The 25,945-nt window shown below is 43.4% G+C and overlaps 1 protein-coding gene across 1 annotated transcript; it reads right to left on the bottom strand.

Moving 5' to 3' along the window:
- Window positions 1-1,071: 1,071 nt before the first annotated feature.
- On the bottom strand, window positions 1,072-25,866 carry NCAPD3 (non-SMC condensin II complex subunit D3). The gene is given in 35 exon segments (XM_065652001.1): window positions 1,072-1,195; window positions 1,288-1,348; window positions 1,449-1,523; window positions 3,884-3,961; window positions 4,088-4,209; window positions 4,404-4,576; window positions 5,171-5,329; window positions 5,743-5,853; window positions 6,451-6,656; window positions 6,808-6,941; window positions 7,282-7,419; window positions 8,540-8,619; window positions 9,348-9,586; window positions 10,601-10,708; window positions 10,804-10,915; window positions 11,451-11,558; window positions 12,954-13,069; window positions 13,187-13,284; window positions 13,628-13,819; window positions 14,957-15,177; window positions 15,955-16,089; window positions 16,991-17,064; window positions 19,018-19,101; window positions 19,278-19,340; window positions 19,857-20,109; window positions 20,293-20,418; window positions 21,029-21,101; window positions 21,440-21,573; window positions 22,780-22,867; window positions 23,139-23,200; window positions 23,352-23,534; window positions 23,998-24,176; window positions 24,656-24,818; window positions 25,438-25,592; window positions 25,785-25,866. Coding segments are annotated over 35 exon segments (4,488 nt in total). The 5' UTR covers window positions 25,846-25,866.
- Between the last annotated feature and the right edge of the window lie 79 nt (window positions 25,867-25,945).

The raw sequence follows: 25,945 nt of genomic DNA on the forward strand, positions 1-25,945 counted from the left end.
TTGTTTCCACTTGTGCAGAAAAGCCTACTCCATTTCTTTTGTTCATGTCTGAGTAAGACAAACCAGCATGAATAAAACAGGTTCCATTTTCGAGCTCCAATGAAATCTAGGACGAGAGCTCTGTAATAGAAGTTAACAACAGAAAAAACTTCAATCAGGTTCACATGGCATCAGAGAGACTCCGGAATGGTCAGATTCCACCATTTGCACAGCGCGTTTATGATAAACAAGTTATCTGTGCAGAGCACAAAGCTCTACGCATATGACTTACCAACCTTGATTTTAGTGAGTTACTCATATCCTGCTTGCAGTCAAATAAGAGTCTATATTTAAAGGCTGCTGGGTCCAACGTTAATTGAACTGAGTGCGTAAGATACCAGCAATATAGTAGAAGAGACTTAGAGGCTGTAGAAATCTATAGAAAAAATAATTTCTCTGTCAGATCAAGAAGAGGGGAGAAAATGTGGGTGGAATTTATTCCATAACCATTTATTTTCATAAAATGTTAATAGTCGGAAATAACATAGCTCAAGAATGGAAATATTCCATATAAAAGAACATTAAGGCTGTTCATACACACAGGAGTTTGTACAACAAATAAGAGGTGATGTAGCATGCAATTACCAGATTTAGGGGTGTGGCAGTGACAAGCTGTTTTACCTTTGTTCAAATTAAAGCAACTCTAGTATATAACCCAGAGGGACAATGAGGGATTGAGTGAATAAGCTGAGCCACTCGCTTCCCCGCAAGCTGTGATGAATGCATTTATTGCTAAGCTTGCGGCAACATTATGCTCTTACTTTTCCAAATGGACAAATTATACATCCTCTGAGTGAAGAGCAAGCCTCTCTTTATACCACAGCTTTCTGGCACTCCAGAGAGCTTTGACAACAGCAGCAGCTTATAATATATACATGTGCTAAAGCAGGCTTTGTGTGCCCATATTCTAGACAGTTTCACTTAAAACCCAAGTAAGAATAGATAAGGAAGGAAGGACATGCCCCCGCAGTGATTTATAATTACAGAGGAAAAGGACAGATCTCGGGCAACATGATGATTCTGTACAAAAGTTCAATGAACGGATCAGTTGTCTGGTTTCAGTGGAGTTCGCCGCTGGGACCGTCTCAGAGGGACATGCTGGCTGCTTTTTTTCCTTATTGGGGATTCTACTTTCCACATCTGTGGCACGGAGGGGCTAGAAGAAGGAAGCAGAACGACCATTTATTTTAAAGCACCTTACCAACTTTTCTCACTGTGATCGCTGTTTCAGACCTGTGTTGAACTTACGGTTTCTCTAGTGATGTCAAGCAGATAATATCTCTTGGCTCGTCCTCAGCCTCTTTCTTCTCTGCAAATAATGCATATATTTTAATATTTTTAAAAATGCCGCAGATTTGATCATTTAGGTTTTTTTCGCCCCTCAAGTTAGAATCACAAAGTTGACTTGCCTGGAGCTGAACCAGGTGTGTCCGCTGAGCTGATGTCGCTAACCCCAGCACCGAAAGTCAAGTCATTAATGGTCTCTGAAAAAAAAAAACCAACCCCTCCACGTATTAGCAGTCAGCTTGTGACACAGCCAGAGGGCCGGGCATGCTGTAGTAGAACACTTCAGTGTCACAAAGTACATCCAGTTAATTGCGAGCACATACAGATATCTTTTCCAGGCCAGCAGATCTCGGTGTCTCCCATTCAGCCTCAAAACTACGTGCTGAATCTGATGGGCCATCTGCGCACATCAGCTTCACACTCCAGCCTTAAAGCCTTCCTTGTGTGTGGAGGACATGAGTTTAAATATGGGGCCTCGCTCGCGCACCTCCTTGTCCCACCTAGCTGGGGGAGCCACACTTTCCACCCAAGCTTTGCTGTTTTTCACAATAAAACATCAGATTCAGAGCAGCTTCCTGGTCGAGGCAGAACACGGGGCCCCTGACGCCCGGCAAAGGACCCGAACAGCCCTTCTGGGAGAAACCGCCTGCAGCTGGACGAGAGGAATTGCTTGACAAAGAACCTAGGTAGAGTTTAGCTTGCCTGAACAGGCCATGGCTGTCAGCTGTCTCTTTCCTGTCATTTATCTCAGGAGAGATGTCACAATATTCAGATTTTACTTTGCTCGACGCTCTGTTTTATGCTCATGTTTCCCAGAACCTTTCACAGAGAATTAATGTAGAAACTGCTTTATAGGGCAGGAGTTGGAAACTCTGTTGGAAGGACTTCTCTCTGCACACTAACTGGGTTTGCTTTTTAATGGCTTCCCTGTCCTGGAAGGGAAACACTGAAGCTTGTAGTGGAAATCCAACTTGATCTATCTGCCTCAGCTGGCCTCTGCATCTCTCAAGACCAACCTGCAAGCGTCCTGACTTTGTGCAGCATGTGCCTTAACAAGATACCTTGGTTAATGAGAAATGTATGTGAAAGGAAGGGAGGAAGGAGACGGTCGAGAACTGTCATGAAGTAGGGCTTCCCATGCAGTCTAAGGGGGTATCTTCACAACATGTACCACAGCAAAGCAATCTGCACCTGCCCAGACCCACTGAGACGTTCTCAACGCGCAGGACTTGAGGAGACTCAAACACAGCAGGGGAGGCAGCGACAGCCAGAACAAGGAGGTAGAGAGAGACGGCTGTTCTTAACTTCTCAAGTACAAACTGCTTCACAAAGAGCTGCATCTCCGATAGTTTTAGAATGATATACCAGAGAAATAAACACGTTTTGTTTTGATTGTCTATCAGCCTGCCAGACCCAGCGCCACCATGCAGATGGCTCAACACACGCCAGCCGAAGCGACGAGGCTGCTCTGTACAGTTTGTCTCCCCACTGAAGGACACATGCTGCCTCAAAGCCAAGTCGGAATTCAGCCCTAGTACCACTGCAGATTAACGTTCTTCTTCCTTTTCCACCATATGGCGCTTAAGAGAAACAGCCATGCACGCTTCCACGCAGAGATACGGCGCTTAAAGATTTCTGCTCTCTAAAAACATCCCCCCAATTTTTTTTTTTTTTTCTTTGCACAAATACCACTGCTTGTTGCTCAGGCAAAGAGAAACGTTGAGGCAGACAAATGTAGCCAAACAGTGGGGCATACAGAGAAGAGGAGGGTCAGATTTTCCAGTGGATGCACATCGCTGCCGCCGGTTTGCTCCTGCCTGCTCGCGGATGTCAGGTATTTGCAGCCCGCGTCACAGCTGGCTGCCTCGCCGGCTACGCGCCAGCCGCTCTCCTGCGTGCGTGCGGGCCGGGGGGTTGCACAGAGAGGCAGAGTGCAGTCAGACAGCTGGGCTTCTGCAACACCACCCCTCCCCGCAACAATTCGCAGCCGCCGTCAGACACTCGCCTTCCTCACACTCGCGAATCGCACTACATGGGGATGCCCTCGAGGAGTTTCAGCAGTTAATCGACATGAAGGAAGGGAATCTACTGCTGGAACTCAGCTCCGTTTGTGTTTTGCTATAACTGCCTCTTGCAGAAAGCGACGCTGCAGAATGCTGCGGGGCTGTCAGAAAGCATCCCAATAAAACCCAACTTTTGAAGGTCACATTTTGTGAGACGGCAATTCTGCTGCAAAGGATGTAAGCACTGCAGACTCTCACAATTTGTGTATTAGAGATCTCTCTCTTTGTGTTTTTACTTTAATTTCCACAGCAGAGTAAATAAACAATCATTCCTTCCCCAATGCTCAGTTCAGTCCTTTCCTATGTACATCATTCAACTAAGACCTTCAGTTTCAGAACAGTTCTTATTTACTAGAACCATTTAGATAAATACAGAGTCTACAGCTATCAATGACTGATTTTCTCTGCTCATTATGGGAGCCATGCATTCCTACCTCTCTCAGAGAACGAGTGCTCAGCCCAATTCGAAAAGGGTTCCTTTGGGTTATACTTACGTTCTGGTGTGCTGATTGCACGGCCCACCACAGCAACATTTTCCGCAGTAGACTGTTGATTCAGGCTTTGAAAGGACACTAGAAATAACAAGGAAATAATTAAGGATAGAAATGCATTCACTCAGAGACCTCAAGGGTGTAAAAAGCAGACTGTGTCAACTAGATCTAGTCCAACGGCAGATCAGTTTGCAGCAAGCTTCCTACCTTGCTTGCTGCCAGCTGATGGAAGCGATACAGCCGATAACCTTCCTCCAACGCTTTTGCTTCTGGCTTCCGCTGCTTTCCTGGCAGAGTTGAGGATGGCAAGTGTGCTCAGGGATGCTGGCCTACAGGGCAAAAAACATGATAGGAACAGTGATTTCCTCCTGCAAGCTTGGATTCGATGCATGTAATGTCCTCCCAATCCCCTATGATCTTAAACACCAAATATAACAAAGATGATGCTGCAGGTAAGGAGTGGATAAACAAAGCAATGGCCCTGCAGAATATCCTAACTGGCAATATAAAGAGAAACCCATACCTGCGAGCAAGTAAAGGCTGTCTCGGAACATCAGCTCTAGGTGTAGCAAACTCCAGAGGCGCAGCGGAATGACTTGATCTAGGTGGCGGTGGGGACTGTCTCCCACTTACAGGAGACGGAGCATTATTATTCCAGCCGCCAGAAGGTACAGCTCTCTCCAGTGATGGAGGTTGCTACAGAAAACGGGAGAAAACATCATATGTCTAACAAAGGATACATGTGTAGAAACCCCTAGATACAAGAGAGGGAAAGGTACTTTCAGGGTAGAAGTTCTTATTTTAAGGTAGGTATTTAAAATAGTTCAGGACAGCTGACCCAAGCACATACTTATTTCTTTACATTGACTTTAAAAGAAGATCTGCACGACTACAACATAGGTAAGTTTCCACTCTGTATACACCTAATGTCAGACACAATGAACCCTTTTTAACCTGTTTATCATCTTTATCACTTTGGGAACAGAGAACAATACAACACGTGAGCACAGCCAGTGGCAAATTAGACTTGGTTTTCCCTTTAAATCGAATTATTTTTACATTCATTATTTGCTGCTCCTCTTTGACTAACACGTGGTGTTTGTTGTTATTCTGAGCATCTTACATGACTCTGAAACCAAAGCTTCTGTTGGCAAATGCGAAGAGGTATGAGAACATTACATAACCATTCTGTTGAAAGTGCTGGAATGAGGTGCACGGAGAGTCTGGGTGTTAAGCGTACACCAACTTTAGCAGAGGAGACAGCACGTGGACAGAGTTAATGGCACCCACCACCTCTGCCTGCGCTGCCAAGACCTGCTCTTGGTCTGACTCCTTCTCCCTGGCCAGCTGCTCTTCATATTTCCTCATATCGTACTCCAGCTCGGCCGCCAGCTGCTTGTCCACAGCAAAGAAGTCTTGGATTTCATTTCGGTAATCTTGCATCATTTCCTGGAGCAACACGGAATGTTTAAACTCTTTCAGAAATCTCTCCCGACTACTGATTCATGTCTCCATTCAGATCACAGCTGCTTAAGTGCTAAAGGAAATACCAGTTGGTAGAGCAGAGGTGTTTTTAACAGACTAAGAGTTTCGATTCCAATCTGTACTTCAGAACATGGAAAAGCTTTCCAGCACTCAAGCGTTCTGCCCACGTTCCACTGAGGAGGCTCACACGTAACACACTCTGAGATCCTTATCTAAAATCCCTCCACCTCCTACATTATTTAACACAGTGGCAGTGTCACAACATCATATGCCTTCTAAATTTCCTTCTAAGAAGGCTGTTCGCTCCATTACTGCTTGCACATCTAACACATTAACTCAAGAGAGGGAAAAAACCCCAAGAAAACACTTCTGCTTACCCGCAGGTAGTTCATAAGGTCCCTAAGAGCTGGCATCCTCTCCTGCTCCATCAAAGACTTCAGTGACGTGATTATTGGGATGATGTTTTCTATGAAGTTCTTCTTTTGAACCTTTGTTTGAACAAGGCATGAACAGTTACATGATGCAATAAAGGAGAAGCCACTCTGTGGTTAGATGAATGGCCTAAGTGAGAAGATTTATCACTCCGTAGCATGGGAATTACTGCAATTAAGCCTGCTTTTATGCCCCACGCATGTACACAGGCTTTTAACCTAAGTGGAGTCTTTTAAGATGCATCACTAATTCAGTCAATTCTCACACGGAAGGCAAATTGCCAAAAGGTGCACCAAAAAACACTGTTACGCTCAAATGTTTTACCAATAAGAGATCTGTGGAACAAATAGAGCCTGGCATAGCTTCACTGACTTCAGAGGAAATGCATTTCTGATCACGCCAACCGACCGAGTACAAGCATCCTTCCCAAATTTAGCCGTAATGTTTTGCTTTTACAACACACGGTGCTATCACAGGTGCCCTCAGACCAGACTGTGCCTACAGACAGAGCCTGACTAACAGCCCACAAGCACAGTGCGTCATCACTGTGTTATTTGGACAATTTTTGCACAAGTTTCTCCGTCACAAAAAGGTAAAATTCCTCCCAGTACACTGGCCAGCCCTCTTCCCACACCAGATCGAGTACCATTTACCTGCGAGATGAGCTTTTTTTGTGCTGCCTGCATGACAGCATTGGCCATTGCCATTTCCTCTTCTTCTTCATCAGGCTCAATGTCTTCACCGGGTTTTGATCTCATCATCGTTAGCTTGATTTCTTTGCAGCTAAGGACTGCAAACGTATCCGAGAGCAGCTCATTGGCTTCTAGGTCCAATGGAAGGATCTTATCTACAAAGCATGCTGGAACACACAGGGAAAAAATAAGAGGTGTTTTACTGGAAACAGCAGTGCCAGTGAAGATAGGAAGATAAACACCGCTGGACTGAGAGCCTAACGGCTTTATATAGACTCTAGTTCTTTGTCTGCCAGATTTCTAAAGACAGACTCTTACTTAGGATGCTGTGGCTGATCTTTGTTGTAATGCTGAACCTCTGCTCATCTGTAAAGTGGTCTAGCAGGAACTTGTAGATACGCATCCTTTTCTCTTTGTTGTCTTTTCCCTTCAGAGAGAAGAGATTCTTCGCCCTGTGGCAGAGCAAGAGATTTTACAAGGGCCAAGTCACATTATGCGAACTCACGCAGAAACAGTAAGACTTTCAATCAGCAAGGAATATCTGAATGTCACTTTCAAGATCCATAAACCTGTTAGGATCCCACACGCTCCCACAAATTACATGCCAAAGTCCTCACAGCAGCATCAGGGGGAAGGCAGGACACTCTTAACTTAACGCTGTTTCCCCTAGCTGTTTCCCTCCTACCGCACACATAATTATGAAGCACCACGAGCGCTTTGCTGCAACCAAAAGCCGCACGGCCAGACAGCCCATCATTTAGCAATAAGGAGATACAAATGTGCTCGACGGACCGCACGCTCTGGGGGAACCTGTTGTACTTCTCGTGTTTCTCATAGCTATTGAAATGGAAGATGCACTCAATGAAGTGTTGGGAGAACATGGCTGGATTCCTCTTCAGCAAGAGATGCACCAAGCAGAACTCTCCAAGGCTGGAAAACAGGAAAAGAACGATCTTATCATCAGGCAGCTTCTGAAAGCCACCCCTGAAACACTGTGTAGGCTCACAAGCCATAAAGCAGGAGGATGGTTTTCCTCTGCCAAGTCTCCCTCAATACCACGTTTAATTCTTGCCCAGCTCCATCTGGGCTTGAACAAGGATATCAGCTTATTGACTTTAAGTCCTTTTTCATCCAGAAGGAGATAGATGTTTTCAGCATCCATAATACTACTTCATTTTTTTTTTTGCCATTACAGTAAATGGAGACAGAAATAAATTTGAATTTGAAACCAGGCACAACACTTTCATTATTAAAATAACTGAAGTTCCACTGCGGCCGAGACATTTACAGTACTTTGCAAAAAGTTAATCACCGAAAGTCCTGCAAGAGCTGCAAGTCAATCCCAGACATGAAGAACACGTTTTTGTCTGGACACAGCCACTGAATGCAGCTGCAAAGAAAAAGGGTCCCAAAGATCTTTTAGCTAAAGCTCTAGGAACACGATGTTGCAATGTCACCATCTACTGGAAAGACATTTTTACATATTAAAAACTCACTGAAGAGAAAAGAGAGTGTGAATATGCACTAGTAAGTGAGGATAGGTTGACGGCCATGGAAACACTGATCTTCAGATTAATTGTTCCAGGTAGAAACAAGTAGCAAGGTGTCAAAGTCTCCTGCATCCAGCAACCCCGCACGATCTACCAGCCTTGGAGAAACCAGCCCTGCTCTCATTTCTCACCTAACTGAGCAGCTTGAGAACTCGAAACCTACAAAAACTTTATAAACATGCACTTAAAGCCAGTGTGCATAACTCCTCTTACACGTCAAAGTATTACAAAATGTAGCAGAAGGTTTTAAAAGACAAGGCATGTCATATAAGAAAAAAGAGAATATTTAACCCTGTTCCCCAAACAAAACCAGTACTCTAGATCCTTTGCTACTATTGCAGACCCTGAAGTGTGAACAATTGTATGAGTGAAGAGGTTAATGTGAAAATCATCTGCTCTCTCACTGAATTTTTTCTCTGCATGCTGAAGGTGCAGGACTGAGCCTCCTTTGACTACATCGCTGATCTTCAACTCCATTATTTTACACACGAGTATTTTACCTGGCAATATCTGGATCTGGATCCACCAAGACACTGACGAAACGGAAGAAGAGACTGTCTTTCCATTTCACAAACTCCTCCTGTAAGAAATCAGCAGACAATAAATTATCATGCTGAATCAAGAGCAACCTAGTGTAGTCGGGACAACATCTGATGGAGCCGAGCAGAACGAGCAAGCTATACAACTTCAGCTGAAGGCCCACAAAATAAACCCCAAGACGACGATGTTTTGGAGAATGCTTTAAACAGCACAAATGCCACACTGGCAAGCATCTAGCTTTACCACAGGTATCAGTAACAAAGTAGAAACATGAAAAATCTGTTCTCCCATCCCAAGGCACATATGCTTTTCAATACTGTTCTCAGAGCCAAATGCACTCCAAATCTGTCTTGGTTGGCTTCATATGAACATTGGGAGGGTAAACGTCTTGAGCCTCTCAACATTTACATCTTTAGAACAATAAGCAGAGACAGTAGGAGAAAAAGGTGCTGTGATATTTGTTATATTCATTCATATAGGAGTGAAGTTGAAGGGAATTCAAAGAAACAAGGAGAAGACAAGACGGAACCATTGGCTAAAAATAATCTCATTATCCAACTGCCTTAAGTGTCCTCGATATGATTTCTGCCTAGCTAGCAAAAAAAAAAAAAAAAAAGCAGTAACAAAATACATAGTTTAAAGTCTTCCTGATTAAATGCAGATTAATCAAGGTACAAGCAATTCACCCACTGGTCAGGTTGCCGGTATTCAGCACAGCAGAGCTACCTGAAGCGGGTTATCGGGTACGTGCTGGGGGCCTCTATTTACCTGCAGAAGGTTGGTAAGCAGGATCAGCGTCTGCTTACGGATTAGGGGACTTGGGTCCTTCAGACACAACGAAATGTTGGGAATGTATCTGTCCACCATGGATGTGTAGCGGATGCATAGATCACACATAACGATGACAACGTTATTGCGAACGGGCACGTCACCTGACACCTCCAGTTCTCGAGCGAGAGCTGCAATGCTTTTCTTTGCCAGCTCCTCATGCTGTAAACACAATTTACCTGTGAAACAGAGACGAGACTGTCAGTGCTGTGAATATATTCTTCTTCCTAAGCACCCCAGCCCAGCTTACTGCCTCCTTTGAGTCCAATATAAGCCAAGAAAGGAATCAGGAAGTAAACAGGGGAATAAACAAGAAACACATGCTGAAACTTGACGAGCAATCTGCACGATCTCTCAAAGAAATGATACTTCAAGGAGTTCTTCCAAGCTCCTCTTAGACCTATAGAGTGGGTCTCTATGCCAAATCCCCTCCTTCGGAGAGAACTATTTCTGTGTACAGGGTATTATTCAAAGCAGCTAAAAAGAACAGCCCCAGCTGTCATAGGCATAGCAGGGAGACACCCACCTCTAAGAGCATCACTAAAGCAACTTAATATAAAATAGCCTGCCTTCTAACATTACCGCTCCCTAACTGTTTCTAAGCTCTGTACGAAAGTATTAAGCTTTCCAAAGCAGTTAAGGAAAGAATAATACTATCCGTAAGAGAAGAGACTTGTTCCTAACCACACAAGTACTACAAAACCAGAACTTTCACTTAGTATTTTCCATAATCCTGGAGATGTAGATTTGATCGGGCTTCTATCACAAAGCAGCTCTCGGTTCATGCTGAGAAGAACAAGGAACTATGTGCAGTCATTCTGCTCTAAACTGCACCAAAAGCACCAAGTTTTCCTCAACATCTGTTGAGTCCCTTACTATATATATTATGATCCTTCAGCCAGACAGCAACCAACTCCGAGTACAAAGACAGTACAATTCTGAAGGACACTGCTAATTATTAATCACTATTAATGAATTAACCGCCTTGAGAAGCAGTTGTATAGACGACAGTGTTTTTATGGCTTGTGCGACTCGTTACCATGGATATGTGCCTCGCTCCAAGCTCGGAGCTGAGGCAATGCAAACACTGTGGCTCTCTGGTACAGCTGACACAGCTTTGGAGCAGAACCTGAACCAGCCAGGGTGGGAACTGGATACACGAGGGCACGTTGCTCCTGCAGGACGGCACTTACCGAGAGTAATAACGGCGTGAGCTCTGACCACAGGAGGCATGGCTGATATTCCAAACTGGGACAGCGGCTGAGAAGATGGAATTTCCTCACTATCTGCAGAAGTAGACACTAGGAAAGAACAGGTCAGGAATGAAAACTTGCTTTTCTGGTAAACGGTGCTGTCTGTAAATGCAAAATAAAAGGCAGTAAGGAGAGAGCCTCACATTGGTCCTCGTTGACAGCAGCCAGAATGGATTGGATCAAAAGAAAGACGCGTTTCTCCACTTTGGCCGGACACTGCTGAGCAGCGTCCCCCAACATGAAGAGGTGTCTCACCTAGAGAGGAAAAGCAACGCTGCAGTCAAAAGGCAACGGCTGAGCTGCAAATGAAGTTAGCAGCAGTCGGTATGGTACTTCTCCAAAAACAATATAATATTCCACCAGCCTTTTCAAGAAGAGAGTGGCCAGAGAACACAAGGTGAAGCTTTGAAATAGAAATGAGGTGTGTATGAGTTTAATATGCTACAACACCCCCATTTACTGATAATATTGAAATACTCCTCATTCTACCTGGTTTACAGACTTATCTCCCCAACAGCTTATCTAAGAAACATGAGTGGAAAAGCAAAGAAAAACCATGTCATTTTATTAAAAATACATGGGCTATCATATCCTTAAAGCAACTGCTGATGTATAAAACTCTTGTATGCTCCCAGGCGCACAAATACCAGATTTCATTACGAGCTTTCACGAAAGGCGTGCACATCAGTATTTGCCTGTATAACGCAGTTATTGGCGTGAACCTTACAGAACACTGATTTCAAGTACACCTACACGCTTCGACCCGTCTGTGAAGGGGAACCAAACCTACCAAGAGATCTTCTTGCAGCTTGTCTGCTCCATCCTTTTTGAGGACTATATTTGAAATATAGCTTTCACAGGTGGACACTAAATCGCCACACACCTGGTCGAGCAGCTCCTGTTCCATAATTAAACAAAATTAATTTGGCACATTATTAATTAAACAAAATGTAGCTGTAATACCTATCCACACATGAATCCCTGATCTGAAAGTCCTTATATGCTTTTAATAATCTAAGTTCTATTGAAATCAATCAGACAGTGCCTTAGAGCTTTAAAATTCTTCCTGCACATCAAAGGATGTGTGCAAGTGTCAAAACACCTTGGAGAATTTGGCTTTTAATGATCCCCAGGCCTAAGTTTACTTTATTATAGAAATCACACATATTAAACAAGAAGGATTTAGGTGACTGTTTCACGTATATCCAACACATATGTCTGTCTGAATTTTTAAATGTGGTTTGGAAAAATACAGTTCCATTCAAATGAAAACACAACGCAAATTATGAGTGGTGGAGGGAAAACAAAAAAAGCTAATCATCTACCAGACTGTGATGAAAATAAAGCATCATTTCTCTTTTTCTACCATCTAAAGCTGGTAACATAAGAAATCAAATGCATATATTTATGGCAGCTAAGCTGTTGGAACTGCTCAAGTGACCAGCACACAGGAATGTGTGCATTTGGTTGTAAGCCAACACACAAGGGAGGATTTTCTGACTGTCAATTAATAAAAAAAGAAACTATGGCTCTACACTGGCTTCTAAAGCACAGAGTGTGCAGTTTCGCATACTATTTACTAAACTTTATTGGGATGCCTATTATAAAATAGCTGTCATCAATATTGAAAGAGAAATAGAACACATATACAAAAAGAAATCATTAGCAAGAGAGAGCTGCATCAGCTTTAGCTTCTTTGCGACTGTGTTCAGGCTGAGATCTCTATTTTATCAGCAAAGGATAACCCACTTTCTCACTACAGAAGCGGAACAAAGCTATGGCATAAAATAAATGGGGGAAGAAAAGAGGAACGTGCAAATGATGTGTTATTAACACCTTGTTTGGTCCCATGAAAGAGGTCTAGAAAATATGTGTATCTACAGCAGCTCTGATATAAAACAATTAGAGCTTAGAGTATCAACCTCCAGCCTCGCGCTGGGCCAAGCCTGAGAAATAGTTGATATCATAAAGTCACAGCAACAGGTCTCCTTGAGGAATTCCCTAAACTTTGAGAGAAGACAAATGCAAGGGTTTCAGGTAAAGGGGGAGACAAGGAATCCTTCTGAAGAAAGATCTTTTACAAGTCCATCCTTAGCTACAAGATGTTCTGCACCAGAACTGCAGTAAGGAAAGTACGAGAGCTGAGCAGAACAGACTCAAGTTGCTGTTGGAGTCAGATCCTCTTTGTTTAAGGAGCTCATCAACCAACAGACTGGAGCCTGATGCTGCCTTCAAGAGACAGCCCTCCTAAGTGTGAGACAAGCTATTTTAAAAGATGTATTTTAAGTCACACCTGTGCCTCCTCCAGCACATCTGCACACGCATGGCAGAGCTTCTGCAGAGTTTCCACAGCTGTGCTAATCACCACCAGGGGACACTGAGATTCCCTCAGCCAGCACTTGATGTTATCTGAAAAGGAGATCGCATGCATGAAATGAGCATTTTCTAAGCTTATCCACTGCTTATAGAGAAGAGATAACAGTTAAGATGGAAGGTATGAATGTGCGGTTTCTCAGGGCCACTCACCAATCAGCCTCTCACAAGTGCTTTTAGGGAGGTGCTTTGCAACATGACCGATGACACACAGTACATGTCCTGTAGTATCAGTGCTCGTGTTCTGCTGCCTGAAAAACAGCAGAGCCGACAAACTAACATTAACACTAAGGAGCAGCACCAAATCACAGTAGAAAAATCCTTTCATCTGGGATATGCATTATTAAGGCAGACCTGTCAAAGCAAATGAAAACTCAAAAAGCTTAACGTAAGAGTTGGTTACTGCACAAATCTGTGGGCCGTTGCTTGCCTCCTAGCTACAGAACTGATTGTCTGAATAAAGAACTGTGATCTAAGCAGCTAAAGAGCAATCTGCCTGTGGAAGGGCAGAAAGTGCTCACTCGCTTTGTTCCTCCTCTTCGCCTCCTTCTCTTTCCTGCAGAAGGGAGGATGGAGTTCAAAGCACACACACACCTGCTGACGTCGTCCCACAAGTCAATGATCTTGGAATAATCCAGCTTGGGTGAAGAACGTGCCACCTTAGCAAGCAACATCCAAGCCGGTACAGCATGCTCTGTCTCCACATGGGACATGACATTGTTGATAAAAGTGGAGGTGAACTTGTTCTGTCTGGACCACATATGAAAAGCTTTGTTCAAGTAACGGCTACAAGGAAGGAAGAAAAGTAAGAAAAGATAATTTCAGCAATCTGTAACAAAGACTTTCTAGTAGTTGTTGTTTAATACCCATAATGGGACAGGACACAGTGACGTTAAGGCACTGTAACTTGCTCATTTTACTATTTAACCCCAGTCACTGACTCCACATTGAAAGAGTTCTGAGATGTATCAAGCTGCAAGGTACTCTAAGGTCATGAAGAAGAAGGTGCCGTGAGTCTGCAAACCATGTTATAAAATAGCCCAAACTAGAGCAGTTTCACAGGTTGGCAAGGCAGCACAACCAGTATCTCATTTGCTATTTCTGAGCAATTATGCCCTGTTGACTAATAAACATACAGCTGTCTTTAATCAATGTTGTGTCCTTGTCATGCTGTGTGTCATCCCGTTTCATCTGCTTCTTCCCACAGCATTCTGCAAAAGGCAGAATAATTCTATTTGTCATGAGACATGTAACATATTGTACATCAGAATTAATAAAAGGCGATGTTCTCCTTTCTTTATATATCCTCTCTTCTGTCATCAGAACACCTCCATTGGACTTAAATATTCATGCTGCTATCCACACATCAAGAACAGCCTGTAACACTCCTGGATATGAACCCTGGATCTCAGGGAGAGAGCACAGGTAACAAGCTGCAAATGAAAACCCTTGACCCAAAGGAAAACTGCACTTTTCAGCAGCTCTTCTGGCCCAGAACTAACAGAGCGACACAAGCCCCTCACAATACGAATGTCCATCTCTAGCAGTAATATGCACTTATACTATTTCAAGCAGGGAGTTCAAACAGCTTAAAAAAAACACGCAATAAATTTAGTTTCCTATCCCTGCATGTGCATTTAAACAATATGTAAACTATGACACCTAATGCTCTGTGGCCACACAGTGAATGAGACTGCTGAGAGTATAAACTCATACTCTTATCTTAGTCCTCCAGTCAATAGGCAATTTCCTTCTGCAAAGGAAAAGTTGCATATTCTAACAGGATTAAAAGTCAAAAAGAAAATCTGGATTTTGTCCCTGAATGCTAACATAGTTAAGGCAATGAAAACATCTGACACATTGGACAAAGGGCTGTTACGGAAAAGCCATCAGAACCCACAACGAAGGGTCAAATGCACTTACTTCAGCTCCTGGTTTTCTGAGCTCAAGAGGGTCAGGAGGTCCCACGCGAGAGCCTGCTCTCCATCTTCACTCCTGAATTTATTATAACTTTTTATATGTTGCAACAAGAGCTGAGCAAGGCAATCCAAGGCCTTTTCTTGGACAGAACTTTCAGCGTCCATCACAACAGGCACCACTCCGTTTAGCCAGGCCTTCTGCACTACAACGTTGTTGTGCTGAGACTGAGAGAGACACATGTATTAGAAACACTTTAAATTGTTGCAGGATCCTATATGCATGGGTAAGATCAGCAAAGGCCTAGAAACCTCCAGATTCAGCTGCTAACTTTCAAAATAACTTTTAATAACCCTCAGTATCCTGCTCAACCAGCACGCAATATGGCAGCATATGGGATGAGGGAATTTTTTTCTCCTTGACACCGCAAGGTATTTGATCATATCTATGATCAAGCTACCTGGTGCTTCTGCTAAAGTATCGTAATACTTTGTTTTGAAACCCTATAAATAATCGTAACAGTATCGCAATAAAGCTGTACAGCAGATGATTGAACACTAAAAAAAAAATACTTAAAAAAAGAACTTTGCTTAATATAAACCCTGTGTCTCTGAGCCTGAGTTACTAACCCTTTGTGAATAAATAGAAGGAGAAATATTGCGGTGCTATCATCTACACATTACATCTCAGTGAAGTGATTCAGGGGTTTTTTAACTTGAGAAGGCCAGCAGCATAAACATTTTCTCCATGACACATAAATCAACAATCAGGAACATAAGTGTTTCCAACAGTTGGAAGCATCCTACATAAATCACAAGTATGTATAAGAATGAGTCATGACTTACACGTCAAAAGGTAATAAAAAAAAATTAAAACACAGCCATAAAATGAAATCCACCAAATGAACAAATGACGTGCACCAGATTTGTCCGTTTCCTCCTTCTTTTAACCCCCGGTTTGCCCATCTGAGGTCTGTGTAAGAACTGCCGTGACATTTTTCTCACCAGAAGGAGCTCGGTGATGGACTGCAGGGCTTGTTTCCGCACAGAAACCGCCGGATCCCGGCACCGCTCCTGGAGAGGGGACAAATCTTCTGCAGTACAAGGGATCACGTTGTGCTTCAGGATGTTCATAATAACCTGCAAGTCAAAATACCAGCGCAGCTTCGTTGGGAACGCAGGCCACGCGCATTAAGTAGCAAATCAGAAATACAATCTACCCCCTACCAACTTTAACTAGAGATTAATTTATCTCGGCGAGAGCGAAACATCGCATTAACAATTTATGAATACGAGGCACAATCAGAGATGTGGAATGAAACAGAAAGCGCCTTTTCAGTCATTCCGATTGTATAACAGCATTTCGGTAGAGTAAATGTCACAATTTCCCCTTGAAAACAACGTGTCTCTTGTATCAACCATGTTTTTTACCTGGTAATAAAAAAAGAGGCGTGTTTTTTTTTTTAATCAGAAAGCATCAAAACAAAACAATCATAAAGCCTTAACTTGAGTAGCTCGAATCAGTGTGTGAGCTGAAAGGCAGTGAACAGCAGACGCGTATTTTTTAAAACCATGAAATTTTCATTGAAGCGTATCTCTTTAAAAGCTAATGACTTCATTAAAAAACTAAGCACCAAGCAAAGCAATGAATACTTCGAGAAGAGGCTGGAAATAACCTAATCTCTTTGTTAACAAGGTCAAAACAAACTAAGCAGCTAATATGCTTCAGTTTATAAGGAAGTCGCTTAATTGAAATGCCTATTGACATTTGAAAAGAGCCTCTCTTTCTAAATGACGGAATAAGAGAATGGCAGCGAGAGTACTAGAAAAATTTTCCATCATCACGCTTGCATTATTTACTTATCAGGAACTAGTAAACAAGACCTTTTTCAGGCCCCCAGGCACTCTGCAGGATTAGCAAGAAGTTACAGGTGGGCAAAGGCACATCCACTTCCCTACAGTACTACGGCCTAATTATTTATTTTAGCAGCACTCTGGGTAATCACTGGGAAGAGGGAAGCACGCAAAAAAACCACCGTACCTGGAGAGCAGATTTCCTCACATTGGTTTTCTCATCCCCAGCTCTCTGTCTCAGTATGGCCATGACTTCTTTTCCTGTCCAAAAATGTGATAAAAAGAAATGACCCAGGCCGCCATTTAGCTTACGAAATGACACAACTGGATACACAGAGCCACAATCAATTATTTCTCACCTTTTGAATCATTCAAACGGACTACTGACAAGCTGGCATTACCGATTTCAAGTGTTTTACCATTGCTTTTAAGGTTTCTGTTTAGTGCTGTTTGTTAGATTTCTTACAGTGTTAAGTAAGATTTCCCAAATCTATGCCAAACTGGGAGATCTGTTACTTAAAGAGGTTCATGTGGAGATCCCCTCTGTTGCCTTTAAGAAAAAGGATTAGTCACGGGGAACTAATCAAAAGTAGTTTGAAAACAAATTTTTACCAAAGGATGCAAAGGGGCTTTGATCTGCGCTTTCTTAATGGGCAGCTAACTGCAATAGCATCTTCCTCCTGAGAACAGCTTGACAGAAACAGCACAGAACCTTTTTATTGCAAGGTTTTGCCGTTAAAATAGTCCAGCTCTTGTGAAGGTGACCCAATCTGCTAAAATAATCACACTATGCCAGCTGACATTGATTGTACAAAAGAGAACCAAACAGACAAACACACAGAACAAACCACCAACCAACCAACAACCCTGAGTTCTAAATGGCGAAGAACTATCGAGGGAACATGATGTTTATGTACTGTTGGGCAGGGGTAATTCGGCTGTGCATACTTCACCCTGCAGATTATCTCCACCCTTCTTATCTTTGCCCTCGTGCATTTAGCACGTTCCGACTATCCTTGGCTAAGATTTATTTCGCTTCGAAAACACGAGCTGTTTGGCCTTCACAGAAGTGCAAAATTAGTAGCGGCGTAAGCCAAACAGCAGCGTGTGCCAGACAGCTTTGCTAACGCACCTTGACTGACTCGCAAAGCCGTGTATTCCAGCTATCCTCCTGAGCTCCAGACAGTCCTTTTTCATCCAACCCTTTTCTTAATTTTATTTGCTGAGTGCCAAGTGTATGCTCAGCTGGGTATCAGATACAAAACCAGGCACCCTCTGCCGCGAGGAGTCTGCGATTAAACAGGGAATACACAATACCTTAGGTGGCCTGGAGGACTTTTCTATCTGAGAGAGCAGATTAATGAAATTTATCAGTGAAATGTTTTAAAAGAAGGCTTTCAATGGAGAAGATCGGAGCCTGGCTCATGGAGATAGGGAGAGAGATCCCATGTGAAGAGCAGCGTGAGACGCGTAACAAAGACACAAATGCAGGATATGAACTAAGCAGCAAATTGAATTGTCAGCGGTTCAAGAGAGGTGAACAGCAAGAAGGCAGAGCAAAGATACTGGCAGAGGCCGAAAGGTTGGGAAGAAAAGCTTTCACACGGAAAGGAAAAGAAAGGAAGCGATTCAAAGAAGGGACATCATGGCCACAAAAACCAACTTACATGCTGATTTCGTGCTGTCAACAAATTAGAACTAGCTGCTTGCCATTCTGCACCAGTTCATTTAACCTCGCACTTTGCTTACAACTCCAGGCAATACCTGATGCTGCAGAGAAGTGAATTCTTCCCTACATTACAGTGCTAGCCAAGGGTGCTGTGGTTTATGTAGCAAATACCCATTAGTTCTCTGTGCACTAGAGCAAGAGATTTAATTACCCTTAAACGTATGGAGTTACAAGTATTATACCCCACATCAATTACCATCTTTTTTGGAAAGAATAAATTACCTGCATTTCAACAAGTGTTGCCACCACACTACTACAAACGAACATCAGTATGGCAAGATTAAATGTATTTTTCAGCCTAGAGTGGAAATAGTATTTCTTTCTGGCTGGCACTTCCACCCCCTTCATCACCCATAAGTGGTTTTGAACAGCTTTACAGAAAGCTCTCTCCACTTTCTTTGAAAAATGGACAACGAATACATTTCACAAAGTCCAATTAAGGTTTTGAAAAGTTATCTGAAAAGGCTAATATAATTTTGACATACCGTCAAGCGCAGCAGTGCCGGTGCTGTCTGACAGCTCGATAGTTTTGAAAGTTGGTAAGGTCTTCCGTGGATGGTCAGACATAGCTGAAAGAAAAGTTAAAAGTTTAAGAATTAAAAAAAGGCATATGTTCACTCAGCAAGCTGGTTCACTGTTAAACAGAGAGCCTCATGCATGCCCTAGGTTTTACAGATACGCATATTTTTAGAAAATGTCATGCCAAGAAAAGCTTGAGACTTACTATAAGAGAATGACTCTATACCTTCTGCACTGACTGTCATACTCGCAGTGTTTGTGTTTGCTTCCAAGACTGTATGGTCAGAGGCTGCCAAAAAGAAATTAAAAAAAGAAATTAAATGAAGTATTTTAATTCTGGATATTCTGTCATTCCAATTTTCTTTTGGGCAAGTAATCTAACTGTAGGATGCTATGTGCACACTTCTGAATTGTGCCATCTGGCCTCCACCACACCTGAGGGAGTTCAGCATGCCAATCACGAGCAAAACAACTTAGCAGAAGCAAAAGGCAACTCGAGATTTAATCAACTGTCAGGCAAGAATGAGCTTTTTTATTTTTTTTCAATGAGCAATTTCAGTCGCCTGTAAATATCCTTCAAAGGTATCTCATGGAGGAATCTATTTAGTACCCACACAAATCCCTTCCAAATATAAGGTTTCACGAGTAACAAGACTCATGTCTTACTCCTCATTATGACACAATACACAAGGACATTATGTGCAGATTTTTAAGTTCCTGACCGCTTGTTCTCCTATCTCCCAGTAATTATTCCCCAGAACGTTCGAGAAATATTTTCATTATCTAACTTACCCATAATACTTACAGCTTTGTAATAAGTCCTGTACACTCTCCAAGGTAGTAGCCGCTTTCATTTCGAGACAGTGGGCAAAGCAGCTTAAAGCTTTGCCGCGGACCACGGGCGATTTGTCCGAACACCGGCCAAACACCATGACCTGCACTAAAAACTTATGCTTAAGAAACTTCTGAAGATCCAGGGACAAGGAGCCATCTGAGCTCCTCTCGGGCACATCCAACAAAGCCAACGCTACATCCAGGGCAAACACTCTGTAGGCAGTCTGGAAGAGAAGGCACACGAGGTGCTCGGTTAGTGTGGACAAAGACACGGGCATCGCCTGCTCCGTTTTCACCGTTTTTAGGCACCAGCAATAAGAACAACGCTATTCAGTACTGATATCGAACCCTTCATCTTCAAAATACTCCTGTATCTGAACCCTGGAACATCAAGGAGATGTACTTACCTTCGTGTTGCGTGAGTATTTATAAAGCCAAGCAATGAAGTCGGCAAACTCCTTACAAGGGAGTTTATTCAGCAAATTCACCACGGCCTGTGCAGCATACGTGCGATAATCAGCCTTATCTGGGACCTAAAAAACAAAGGCAATTGCATGGTATGGTATTTTGACGCTCTACTCTAGAAGCCAGAATGGCATTTCAGGGCTTAGGATAGGTATTTTTTTATTTAATGAGACTATATTCAACAAGGACCGGGAGAACAATCACAGCTTTGCTGGTCCCTACTTCAGCATCCCCGCACAACCACACAGCAAATTCCCCAAGGCAAAGGCAGAGATTCAATTAAACCCAGAGGCAATGTTTCGCCATAGGAGTAGATAATTCGTTCTGATAATTAGCTGGGCAAAGAACTCTCATAACCCTCACTTTCCTCTTCCAAAACAGTGGTAAAAGCAACAGCAAATTTTGGAAAGGTCATGAGTAGGGTACAATTGATTGTGAATGAGGGGAAAGTGTTCAGCCTCAATATTCTCCTAGGATGTGACACTATTTTTAAGACATCTGGAAACTCTGATAAAGATAAAAACAAAACGCAATCATGCTGTCAAGAAATTTGCAAATGATGAAAATCCTTTCATTCCTTGCAAAACACTGTGAAAATGGATTTCCAAACTATTACAGATACTGCAATGTATCCCCACATAAGTTCTTCAGCTCAAGATGCAACAAAGCTTAGCGTACCTTGGCACAGATATGTTGCAGTAATATTCGAAGAACAGGAAAAACAACTTCTTTCAGCTCATCTACTACGGAACTGCATACAAGAAAAAAAAAAAGCAAATTTTAATAAGACTGGTTTTATAACCGAGCGAAAATAAACGACCTGAAAAACTGACACAAAGCAAAATATAGAAGGTAGGTCCCCTCCAGTCACTGCCACTTCTCTGTCAAGCAGCATCTTCTTTCCCCTCCGCCAGCGAGTTCAGTAAATCCCCATTACAGACATTTTAAGTAAACCTCATTTGCACAAACAGCTTCAAAGTCAGTGTCGGTTTGTCTCATCACTTTATCAACTAAGCAGTTAAGCGAAGGCGTGCCAGAAGAAAGAGCACACACACGTGGGAAGGGTAGTGCCAGAGCCCTGTACTTCACCTGATGAATTTTATAGCCCGATTCCTGGCACTGATCACGGCCGATGTGATTGCAAGGACTGAGCATCTGGAATTCGCACCACTCTCCACCATGAGAATGATATTGAGGTTTCGCTGGAAGACGCAACGAAGAATCTGGAAAGAGAAGGTTAGTTTCAGGTTCACTTCAGTAGCAACTGGAGCCCAGAGATAAGTATTCTGGCCAGGTTTATGAAATAAATCTGAACAAAACAAACTGAGATCCAAATAAAAGCACTTGTCAAAATATGAGTCCAGGCAGAATGATTCAAAGAGGTCCCATTAATACACACAACACCTTTCCTAGCCGGGATGCTCTCATACAAGTCCAGTAGAGCCTAAGAAGGGTTTCCTGGCAATATCAACAGATCCCCTCCAAAGCAGTGGACTGCAATTCACCAGACATTTGGAACTTGAGGAAATTAATTGGTTTTTACACAGAAGACATCTTAAACTGAATGCATGGTTTTACCACCAGGCACGCTTGAAATTTTGGAGCTTTCTTGCTGCACTTTTGGGACCACTGCATGTCTCATTACCCTGACATTGGCTGAACAGTCAAACAAGAGAGGCAGGGAAGATGAGGCGGGTCTGAGCAGTGGAGCTACAACCTCTTCCTGATACCACAAACGCCCACAATTCCGAAAAGCTTGCACTGTGCTGAGGGTGGGTTTATGGACCCATAAACACCACAGCACCATCACAACCAAAGTTCAAAAGCCCCATCCAGAGCAGCAGCACACAGGTAAGCGGGAGATGATAAACCATGCTTGACAATTTAACAAGATAAAAATGTAAAGCTGCAGACGCACTTCTGGTAGAACTGGCTGTTCCATCATGACAAATATTCTGTGAAGGAGAAGCAGCCCTGCTTACCATCATCTGCGCATAACCCTTCCCCAGCATGCTTCTCTGCTGCAACCCAGTGCCATAGCACACAGCAAGCGGTGCTGGAGCTCCACCTAGCACAAAACAAGAAAATTCCAGGCAAACGCAGCAACCTGGAATTCTCTTTTTTAAGATTCGGAGATCTAATGCCACTGTAGCTATCCTCTGTTTTCGATTTGCTTGCCGCAAGAGTCACGAGAGCGCAGAATTCAATGCACACAAAATGCATCATCACGCAAGCCACAGGAAATAAGGACTGGGGTGGAAAACAGCATCGTGCGTCTGACCCAGCAAACACATGCACATACACAAAACGTAGAACGGATGTAAAAAGTAAAAAATGTGCAAGCAAAAATTAACCGCAGAGAAGGAAAGAAACAACTACTCCTTTTCAATACTGCAGTGAGGATTTTAAAGATTTTGTCCAGCTTTTACCTTATCTTCTGAACCATGTAGAGGTGAACACAGCAATCGCAGTCCATGATAGGCCAGCTCAGGTACGTACTTGGCTTCATTAACATTCCTAAGCAAAAGGAGGCAAAGAGGTGTCTTCATCTCTCATCAGAGAAACATTTACTACAACTATGACAATTAAACGTGCTCATTGACTGGAGAACATTGAATATTCACTAAATGTTTTTTTTTTACTGTTAGCTAGGTGGAACATGTTCTAATTATCTTTCACAAAATAAATCACTGCTTTCATTTTCGTATCGGCAGGATAATAACAACACAAGCACTGAACGCTTTACTTGCTCAAAGCACCGTATAAACATTGAGAATGACTCGCTCACATTGCTGATGAAAACTTCAACTCGTGTACCGCTGGCTCAAAGCTTGTCATTTCAACAAAGATCTGCGGGGAAACAAAACCAAGCTTAGCTAATTCACGTGAGGGCAAGACATGCTGGTCTGCTTGGATGCTTGGGGGTCAGACGATAGAGAACAAGAGAACACCACCAGTTTGTGTCAGGGGACAGAAGTTTCCTTGAGTTGAATTTTATTACCTGCAGGCAGTTCTGCACACACTGAGGTTTTTCTTTGAGTGAGAATTTCGGTAGAAGTCTTAAGAAGTTTTTCAGAAGAAGGAAGACTGAGTTGCGAATTTGAAGAAGATCATCATTTGAAAAGTAAATGTCTTCACAATCTTCTTCCCCCTCCTCCTCCTCCTCTTCCAATATCTCTTCCATCTATATTGGTAGAAAAGAGAAACAGCACCATCCTGTCCCACAGCACTGCCTGATCTCTTTTGCAGATTTTGGTGCTTCATAGAGTTCTCAGGCTAAGTCCTACACAATTTCACACCCAAAATTCTAAATATTTTCTTTCAGATTAGTTAGTGCACTTAAAAGTGAAAAAAGCCTCCCTCTGCTGCTGAGCTTTCTAACAATATGCCACAGACAAATAAGCTGTATTTTTTCTATTAGTCAGCAACCAGGAAACTGCAGCTAACGTTGAATCATCAGACCCCTGAAATTCCTAATAATAGGTAAAGGACCAAGAATGCAGCTGAACTGCTGAATAAAAGGCTAAGAATTAAAACAGGGGTAAAAAAGAGGAAGAGTATCACAGTGACCTAGAAGTGAAACAGCTTGCCAACAATTTGCTTATTAATAGAGATTTGTATCTGAAGAGATTAAACAAACATCTTACATTGACATTCCTGTATGGTTTTCCTTTCTTTCTGTTTCTTCTTGCTTTGGTCTGAGAGCTTTGAGAGTGCATCTTCTTTCTTTTCTTCATCAGATCTGGTTCTTGAGGCCAACATTTTGTCAGGGTATGAAGGCATTTATCAAACATCACTTGATGGAACAGCTTGTTAATTATGCTGCCTGTCCAGAAAAGACAACATCAGCCATCTCCCAGACAAAATACAGTGAGCATCAAATCATCTGGCCATTTGCTTTGCCAGCCAAATAGATGTTCAGGACAAAGGCACTGTCCTGGGAGCCCAAGAGAGTTCAGTAGAAGAAGAAAGAATTGTTTGAACAAAGGCAAACTGCATCAGGGTGACACGTCATCAGCGGTGACATTGTCTGGTAGGATCACCAGCTGATTGACCCCTTCTAGCTGGTAACCTACTGCACAACAGCAAAACGTGTTAACCTTGAATACCGAAGGATAATGCTGTGAATGAACCTGCCGGAAAACTGCAGCTGCTGGTTATTTTAAAGAAATACTTCTGTTTTCACAAACTAACCTGTTCGAAAGCTGCCACTTGTTCCACCCAGAATTCTCATAAATGGCAGAAAGCTGATTTTGCCTGGGCGATGTTTTATCCACCCATAAAGAGGCACATCCCTTGGCTCACCTGGGATTTCCAGCAGCAAGAAGTACAACCCGGCTGCATGAAGAGCATAAACCCGCTGCTGTGCGTTAGCTCTTCGAAGCTGGCCCGCGTGGACAAAGTGATGCAGCACCGCCACGAGCGCGCTGGGAGAGAAGCTGTTTTCGGCAAAGAAGATCCAGATATTCTGCGGCAAGATACACACGTAATAGTGAGAAATCCTGCATTAATATCGCTCTCTACAAGTAGCTACTATTCACATTATAACAGTTGCCACTGCAAAGGTCCAATGGGGAGCAAAGGACCTGATGGTGAAACATTGCTATTGGACTGAATCACGGTGTGAACGGCCTGTAAAGATTTGAAAGTTTGTAGTTTTCTATGCTTGGGCGGACCTCTGCGCAGGTACCCAGCTTGAGCCAGCCCTTCTGCTATTGTACTCCATTAATTTTTTTATTTTCTAAGGATTTTGTCTCCTGAAAGTCTGCTCTACATATGGTTATCAGGCCTGATAAGCTTGCTTATATACCCTTATATATAATACATATGAAAATATGTATTAATACCTATATATAAAATACATATAAAATATTTGTAATAATTATGTTATAGGGTATATGATACTGTATTATATTACGAAGACAGCTTTTAAACTTGGAAAGAGCTTCCCCCTGGAGCATTCCGGCGTATATGACAAGAAACGTTTGGGGCAGTTTTAGACTATTTTGCAGATTTCAGGGCAGGACAGACTCGGCTGGCAGAAAAGCCCAGGGCCTGTGACTTTACGAAGCAGAACGTGACCTCACCTCTCTGTTCTCCTGGTCCTCCCCAGCAAAGGGCGACAGGGCCCGGTAGAGGCGGGTGAAAGCATCGAGCCCGTCGCCCGCGATCTCCTCGGCGATGCGGGGATCCAGCGGCTCGGCCTCGATGAAGTCCAGATCCCACACCGTGTTCGCCCAGACTGGCGGGAAAAAGGAGCATGAGACGCCGAGTTTCTCCAAAACAAACATGGGGATAACCCGACCGCAACCAGGTCCCCGAGGACAACGGTTTGGGACGCGAGTGCCGCCCGTCGTTCCCGGACCTGTGCGCGTCCCGGCCGCCCGCACCCCCGCGAAGGGGCGCACCCGCGGCCGCGCCCCCCAGCCCGCACCTGCGCCCGCGTCCCGCAACCTCCAGCCCGCCAGCGCGCCCGCCAGCGCTGCCGCCGCCATCCCGCCGCTCTTCGAAGCGGCCAATCGCGCCGATCGGCCAAACCCCCGGAAGCGGCGGAGCCTCCGCGCTCAGCGCGCCTGCTCGGCGGCGCCCGGGGCG

The sequence above is a fragment of the Caloenas nicobarica genome, chromosome 26 (assembly GCF_036013445.1).
Source record: "Caloenas nicobarica isolate bCalNic1 chromosome 26, bCalNic1.hap1, whole genome shotgun sequence".
NCBI lineage: Eukaryota > Metazoa > Chordata > Aves > Columbiformes > Columbidae > Caloenas > Caloenas nicobarica.